The sequence below is a fragment of the Zootoca vivipara genome, chromosome 2 (assembly GCF_963506605.1).
Source record: "Zootoca vivipara chromosome 2, rZooViv1.1, whole genome shotgun sequence".
In the NCBI taxonomy this organism is placed as follows: domain Eukaryota; kingdom Metazoa; phylum Chordata; class Lepidosauria; order Squamata; family Lacertidae; genus Zootoca; species Zootoca vivipara.
Window position 1 is genome coordinate 94,762,609 of NC_083277.1, and position 8,521 is coordinate 94,771,129.

General features: G+C 42.9%; 1 protein-coding gene across 1 annotated transcript in view; it reads left to right on the plus strand.

The window, feature by feature from the left end:
• DUS1L (dihydrouridine synthase 1 like) overlaps nucleotides 1–8,298 on the plus strand; it is a 17,463-nt gene extending 9,165 nt beyond the window's left edge. Inside the window, exons 8-12 of the mRNA XM_060271056.1 lie at nucleotides 70–178; nucleotides 1,288–1,454; nucleotides 2,005–2,042; nucleotides 3,442–3,517; nucleotides 7,223–8,298. Coding sequence (XP_060127039.1) covers nucleotides 70–178; nucleotides 1,288–1,454; nucleotides 2,005–2,042; nucleotides 3,442–3,517; nucleotides 7,223–7,371 — 539 coding nt within the window. The 3' untranslated portion in view covers nucleotides 7,372–8,298. The remainder of the gene's footprint in view (nucleotides 1–69; nucleotides 179–1,287; nucleotides 1,455–2,004; nucleotides 2,043–3,441; nucleotides 3,518–7,222) is intronic.
• The last annotated feature ends 223 nt before the right edge of the window (nucleotides 8,299–8,521 follow it).

Sequence of the window (8,521 nt, forward strand, 5' to 3'; positions counted from 1 at the left end):
ATTGTTTTCCTCTCCATGTTTGTTCTCCATGTGAATTGAGGACATTAACTTGTGGCTGAATTTGTCATTATTCAATCATTTCTCCACAGGAAGAAATAGCCAATTTGAAGGAAGATGAGAAGCCAAAAGGAGGATTGCCTTTCTTCCATTGGATTTGTCAGCCATATGTCAGGCCTGGGTGAGTCGCTAAGCGTTAACCCAAAACATATCTTGTGCAATACATACAGCACACATTCTTCTACCCTAAGGATTCTCTATGGTCTTTGAATTATAGCTTAGCAAACCACTGTTGCATTCTCTTATACCCTGCCTTGCAACAAAAAGGAGCAAGGTGAGTGGGGGTCATTGCAAATGCTTGGGCACTTTATTCCCTTTCCTTCTGAATACTTACCCTCTCCCTACAACATGTAAAGGCCATGTAGAGGATATGCATGCTTCCTTACTCTGGAAGCTCCCCTACTCAAGATTTGAGGACTACACACACACACACACACACACACACACACACCCCTACACCTTAGTCTTCTAAGTTGTGTTACACAGGTTAAACATGTCTCATTGCTTGGAGACAGACAGTCAGGTCATGCATCCATAGTAGTGACCAGAGGAGGAATTACTGCTGGGAGGAGAGCAGAGAGAAGAAATGGCATAGTGCATCTGCAGCAGCGCAACCGTACGCCTTCATCTGCCCCAGCTGCAACAAAACATGTCCCTCCCGTATCAGTCTCTCCAGCCACAGCAGGCGCTGTAACGTTCCAACAGTTTGAACTCACCCTCAAAGGCACACTCCTCCATTCTCTCCCAAGACAGACAGATACCAACATTAATCACACATAGTCACATTGCTTTATTATGCCTGGGTGCTAAGCAATAATGTGTTGCAGCTATAAGATAAACGGACATTGTCATCTTTTTATTTACGAGAGCAGCACTGAAAACCCTTTATTTTAGCATCTGGAAGGCCATAGGCTCCCCAACCCAAATCTAAAGTCTTTGTTTACCATCTCTCTTGAAGAGGACTGGGATGTGGAAGGGGATGTTCCAATGTGTTAGAACTTTGGGTGCCTGATGAAATTACTGTTCCCAAAAATAGTTTGCATGATCTTATCTGGCTCTCTATGAGTGTTGGTTCCTACTTTCTTCCCCCAGTCAGCAACTAGCCATTTTATGATTACACATTCATTCTTTCATAGCATAGCATCATCATTGCTTTTATAGAAGTCTGTATATGCAAAGAGACCAATGATTGGCCTTTGTTTTAAATACTCTGGTGTTGAACCTTCACAGGCCCAAGGAGGTGTGCAAGGAAAATGGCACTAGTGGCATGGAAGGAAGCACCCGGGGTAAACGAGCTTTGGAGGATGAGGATGATGGGAACTCAGATGGTCTCTCAAAGAACAAGCAAAAGAAGAAATTGAGAAATCCTAATAAAAGCTTTGATCCATCCTTAAAACGTAAGTCCACGGGGCTGCAATATTTAGCCTATGGGAAATGGATAGTAATCCCTTTGACCAACATAAGATGCGTTTCTGACTAATGGGGCAGCAGATTTAAATTTTTTATTACCAGTTATTTTAAATATAAGGATTTTTAAAAACTGCAAATTGCAAGTGCCATTTTAGAAGGGGCATTCCCTTCTTATTCAGGAGGGAATGCCACCAGGTTCATGCCTTCTGAACACATGTGCATCCTCTGAAAACAGAGTGTGTTCTTTTAGGATTGGGGGGAATCCCAGAACAGATTTAGGAGGCAGGGGGAGGAGAGGAGGGCAAAGTCCAGTTGCTCAGCATAAGTCATTCTCCTTGTGCAAAGCACTACTTAATGCTGTGTTAAATACAACCCTTCGTTGTTGTTGTTGTTGAGCTTCTTCTCCTGCAGATTTTTTAAAAATGATGTAAACATTGTCAATACCCAAGATGGAGAAAAATGCTCTTCCTCTTTGCACATCAGCAGCAGTTTGAAATGACTAAAACTTTTTTTAAGTCTTTTTTCCTCCCCTTTCAGCTAAATATGCAAAGTGTGATCAGTGTGGAAACCCAAAGGTAGGTCTGTCTTCATTTGGTTTTCTCCTTCTAATTCTCCCTGCAATGTAATTCATACATTAATCATTAAATATCCCTGGGTGAAATTACATGTACTATATCCCTTCCTTGAGCAAAGGGCTCTTGTCATAGTAAAAATGGCAAAACAACAGCCCAGTGAGAAGTTTAAAGAACTAAGTAGTTTTCACTGATTTACCCTATCTCTCCTGAAAGAGCATTCTTAGTAGTTGTTTTGTCAGTGAGTTATAGCTGTGTTGTCTCCAGCTGAATGAATATCCCTAATGGCTGATGGAGACAACTTCCTTTACTGTGAGTTATGTAGGTGTTCATACAAGGTCTGAAAGTGCAGGTAGTGGTCCTATAATTTTTGTGTACACTTCTAGGAACATGTGTACGTTCCATGGAGTGATTTTATTACATCATTAATTTCTGTGTTTGGTTATTTAAATAAGGTAGCGGTTTAGAGTGTTAATCTATATGTATTTAGCTTTTTTTCTTCTTCTTTTTTGCATCCCAAATTGGAATTTTTTCCTTAAAATAATTCAGTTGAAGTGAAATCATGGAGAGGATCAGGCTTGGTTGGCACCCTGTAGTGATCCAAGTAATATTGCAGGTTAATAGCCACTTGTGATTTTTGCTCTGCCTGTTCATTCATGCATCCTCAAGACACACGCTTCTCACCATACACTTGCATATACACATGTACCCCTCACTCCTTACATAGTTACATGCTTCTTGCCTTTACACACACAGCTCACATTCCATATGCAAATACATGCCCAGGATCTCCCACGGTGGTGTACTGCTGACCTTAGTCACTCGCGTTCCTCTGTATATTTGCACATTCCTCTATAAGGTTTTCTCCTCCTCCATGTACACTTAATAATGACGATCCCTTCCTTGCATACAGATAAACTCACCGACCTTTCTCATTGTTGCTGTGTCCTCTTTGTCACTTTCCTAGAGGTTTGGAGGTGTGCCCACAGGGGTCAAAGGAGAGATAGGAAACTACCTGGAAAACATGCTGCTGATAAGTGGCTTTCTCAATCAATATGACCAGGGCGTGCTTCTAAAGGTCTCAGAAGGGCCTGGGCAGTATTTAAGCAGTTTAAATGGATTACTTGCAGCTCATGCACACACCTCATTTAAGTTCCATAAAGCCAGCCTTGTCCTCTTTAATAGGGCACACAACACATGCAACTTGGGGTTGGGTCATTTTTTCTTATGAAAGGGAAAATCTATTAACAAAAAATATTCTGAGAAACCCTTTGGGGTTTGAAATGCCTTTCATACCCCAAATCAACTCTGACAAAGCACTTTATCTACAAAGCCACATGTTCACTGGCAACTTGGGATAAATATGTAAACTTTGAGCTAATTAGTTTGTCTCTCTTCCCAGGGTAACAAATGTGTATTTAATCTGTGCCGAGGATGCTGTAAGAAAAGGGCTTTTAGAGAGACAGCAGATTGTCCAGGTAAGCGAAACCCAGTTCAATTTTCTAGAATACTAGAACACTTTAAAAAACAACAACGGAGTATATATTTCAAATCCTGACTGATTTGGTTTTTAAGTAAAAGCAGCATACTTATTGATGATGTGCTGGCACTTGTGAATTAACAAAATAAATGTGAGGAACGGGGTTTTCTTCAGCTCCTTTTTTAAATGTTCATAATAGATGGCTGAGCATTGGTTGTTTAAGTCAAATTATGGTGTACCATTGAAACTTTGTTGTTGTTTAGTCGTTTAGTCGTGTCCGACTCTTCGTGACCCCATGGACCATAGCACGCCAGGCACTCCTGTCTTCCACTGCCTCCCGTAGTTTGGTCAAACTCATGTTCGTAGCTTCGAGAACACTGTCCAACCATCTTGTCCTCTGTCGTCCCCTTCTCCTAGTGCCCTCAATCTTTCCCAACATCAGGGTCTTTTCCAAGGATTCTTCTCTTCTCATGAGGTGGCCAAAGTATTGGAGCCTCAGCTTCACGATCTGTCCTTCCAGGGAGCACTCAGGGCTGATTTCCTTAAGAATGGATAGGTTTGATCTTCTAGCAGTCCATGGGACTCTCAAGAGTCTCCTCCAGCACCATAATTCAAAAGCATCAATTCTTCGGCGATCAGCCTTCTTTATGGTCCAGCTCTCACTTCCATACATCACTACTGGGAAAACCATAGCTTTAACTATACGGACCTTTGTCGGCAAGGTGATGTCTCTGCTTTTTAAGATGCTGTCTAGGTTTGTCATTGCTTTTCTCCCAAGAAGCAGGCGTCTTTTAATTTCGTGACTGCTGTCACCATCTGCAGTGATCAAGGAGCCCAAGAAAGTAAAATCTCTCACTGCCTCCATTTCTTCCCCTTCTATTTGCCAGGAGGTGATGGGACCAGTGGCCATGATCTTGGTTTTTTTGATGTTGAGCTTCAGACCATATTTTGCGCTCTCCTCTTTCACCCTCATTAAAAGGTTCTTTAATTCCTCCTCACTTTCTGCCATCAAGGTTGTGTCATCTGCATATCTGAGGTTGTTGATATTTCTTCCGGCAATCTTAATTCCTGCTTGGGATTCATCTAGTCCAGCCTTTCGCATGATGAATTCTGCATATAAGTTAAATAAGCAGGGAGACAATATACAACCTTGTCGTACTCCTTTCCCAATTTTGAACCAATCCATTGTTCCATATCCAGTTCTAACTGTAGCTTCTTGTCCCACATAGAGATTTCTCAGGAGACAGATGAGGTGATCAGGCACTCCCATTTCTTTAAGAACTTGCCATAGTTTGCTGTGGTCGACACAGTCAAAGGCTTTTGCATAGTCAATGAAGCAGAAGTAGACGTTTTTCTGGAACTCTCTAGCTTTCTCCATAATCCAGCGCATGTTTGCTATTTGGTCTCTGGTTCCTCTGCCCTTTCGAAATCCAGCTTGCACTTCTGGGAGTTCTCGGTCCACATACTGCCTAAGCCTGCCTTGTAGAATTTTAAGCATAACCTTGCTAGCGTGTGAAATGAGGGCAATTGTGCGGTAGTTGGAGCATTCTTTGGCACTGCCCTTCTTTGGAATTGGGATGTAGACTGATCTTCTCCAATCCTCTGGCCATTGCTGACTTTTCCAAACTTGCTTGCATATTGGGTGTAGCACCTTAACAGCATCATCTTTTAAAATTTTAAATAGTTCAGCTGGAATATCATCACTTCCACTGGCCTTGTTATTAGCAGTGCTTTCTAAGGCCCATTTGACTTCACTCTCCAAGATGTCTGGCTCAAGGTCAGCAACCACACTACCTGGGGTGTACGAGACCTCCATATCTTTCTGGTATAATTCCTCTGTGTATTCTTGCCACCTCTTCTTGATGTCTTCTGCTTCTGTTAGGTCCTTACCACTTTTGTCCTTGATTATGGTAATCTTTGTACGAAATGTTCCTTTCATATCTCCAATTTTCTTGAACAGATCTCTGGTTTTCCCCATTCTATTGTTTTCCTCTATTTCTTTGCATTGCTCATTTAAGAAGACCCTCTTGTCTCTCCTTGCTGTTTTTTGGAAATCTGCATTCAGTTTCCTGTATCTTTCCCTATCTCCCTTGCATTTTGCTTGCCTCCTCTCCTCCGCTATTTGTAAGGCCTCGTTGGACAGCCATTTTGCTTTCTTGCATTTCCTTTTCCTTGGGATGGTTTTCGTTGCTGCCTCCTGTATAATGTTACGAGCCTCCATCCATAGTTCTTCAGGCACTCTGTCCACCAAATCTAAATCCTTAAACCTGTTCCTCACTTCCACTGTGTATTCATAAGGGATTTGATTCAGATTGTATCTTACTGGCCCAGTGGTTTTTCCTACTTTCTTCAGTTTAAGCTGGAATTTTGCTATAAGAAGCTGATGATCTGAGTTACAGTCAGCTCCAGGTCTTGTTTTTGCTGACTGTATAGAGCTTCTCCATCTTTGGCTGCAGAGAATATAATCAATCTGATTTCGATGCTGCCCATTTGGTGATATCCATGTGTAGAGTCGTCTCTTGTGTTGTTGGAAGAGAGTGTTTGTGATGACCAGCTTGTTCTCTTGACAGAACTCTATTAGCCTTTGCCCTGCTTCATTTTGAACTCCAAGGCCAAACTTGCCAGTTGTTCCTTTTATCTCTTGATTCCTTTTATCTTTACATTTACATTTCCTCTTTTCATAGACCCTGGCCACTTTTGGCATAGGCCCGTCTCTCACTGATTACCCTGAGGAAAGGCATTCCTTGATGGAAAAATGGGTTTCCTCAACCCTGTGTTAAAGGATAGCCTAAGCCAAGGACTGCTGCTCCTGGTGCCTAAGGGACCATGATGCCAGCAAAGGCCTTCTTTGGTGCCCCTGAGATGAACCATAATCCCCAGATTGCCAGCTATCATTTTTCTAAAAGAAAGTCTCTAGCATTTTTAGAACTTGGGATATGATACAAAATGTACACACACCATTCTTCTCAATTTTTTGGTGAGAAATTAGCCTCCTGTACCTTTTCAGTGTTTTACTTTGCTTCCTTCTCCCCATCTCCAAGAGAATAATTCCTATGGACACCCATGTATGGGAGAGAGGGGAGATGTATGTGAGAGAGGGAGGGGGAGAGTTTATGTAAGAGAAAGAGAGCGAGGAGAGCTATGAATGTGTGATCTTCGTGTGTGTGTGTGTGTGTGTGTGTGTGTGTGTGTGTGTGTGTGAGAGAGAGAGAGAGAGAGAGAGAGAGAGAGAGAGAGAGAGAGAGAGAGAGAGATTGTATAATCTCTACAATCAGAACCAGCAGAAGGTAGCTGACTTCCTATGGTAAACCTGAGGTCATCCAGGGAGCGGGGAAGCAGCACTCACTGTACTCTCCCTAATTTTGTGTTATGACATCCCCCACCCCACCCACCCCATGGCAGCCATTTTATGACTGGTGTTGCATAGCACTTTCCCCAAATCAAACATATACCCACTGGCCCAAAAAGGTTGGCGATTCCTATTCTAAGCTATAACTTTACTCCACTAAAAAAAAAAAGTCATTGGCTGATGGCAATTATGTAATATCACTTGATACAGATTGGAAGATTTTTATTTTTATTTTTTAGTTCTGTGTTTAAGCCCTCATTCTCTTATAAAGGGTGTTTCTTTCCCTAATGGCTCCACTTCAGCTGCTAATTAACCCAGGCACATTTACCATTTCCCTCCCCCCCCCCCTTGCAGGTCATGGTCTGCTTTTTAAAACCAAATATGAGAAGTCCCTTTCATGGAAGAATGGCCAGTCCAGTCTGGAGAATATTGAAGTGACAGCACAGAAAGGAGAGGTGGAGGAGACTCTATTGCTCAAAGAAGCTATTGATGGTGTCGCGTGAGGCCTGGAAACTCCTCCTGGATGTGTTCCCCAGCCTCTGTCTCCTTGGGCCAAAGAAATAATCTGCTTCCAGAACACAGCAGTTGACTCCACAGACCTGTTCATAAACGACAGACAAGTCTTACCTAAGGGAAAATGTCTTTCTCAGGGAAATAATCCTGTAATGGAAATAAAAGGATGCAATGAAAGCTTTTCATCCCATGTTCGAAAGACTTCAAAGACTGAGCCAGAAGTGCTGGCCTTAAAATGCTGCATTGGAGACACCTCTACAGATTTGACCTGCCTGTTTTTAAACTGTGTGTGGTTTTAAAATTGGCAAATAAAACTTTTATATCAGAACGTATTTTTGGTATATAATAAATAACTTGGTGGGGATGTTGGCCAGCCCTAGGCACAGAATTTGTTTGACAATGGCAAGTCAGCAGCTGTTAAAGGGCACTGCAAAACTCTGGGAGAGCTGCTTTAAGGTTCCTAAATGGAAGGCACACCTACCGGTATGTAGTAATTGATAATTTTAAAAAACCTGCCTCTTGGATTGTAGCTTGCTATGCTTGTACTTGGGACCCAGGTGGCGCTGTGGGCTAAACCACTGAGCCTAGGGCTTGCTGATCAGAAGGTCGGCGGTTATCCCTGTGACGGGGTGAGCTCCCAATGCTTGGTCCCAGCTCCTGCCAACCTAGCAGTTCGAAAGCACATCAAAATGCAAGTAGATAAATAGGAACCGCTATAGCAGGAAGGTAAACGGCGTTTCCATGTGCTGCTCTGGTTTGCCAGAAGCGGCTTTGTCATGCTGGCCACATGACCTGGAAGCTATACGCCGGCTCCCTCGGCCAATAATGCGAGATGAGCGCACAACCCCAGAGTCGGTCACGACTGGACCTAATGGTCAGGGGTCCCTTTACCTTTACTATGCTTGTACTTAGTGTGGTGTGGTGTAGTGATTAAGAGCGGTAGACTCGTAATCTGGAGAACCGGGTTCGTGTCTCCACATGCAGCTGCTGGGTGACCTTGGGCTAGTCACACTTCTCTGAAGTCTCTCAGCCTCACTCACCTCACAGAGTGTTTGTTGTGGGGGAGGAAGGGAAGGGAAAGGAGAATGTTAGCTGCTTTGAGATATCAAATCCAACTCCAATCTCTTCTTAGTGCATAAA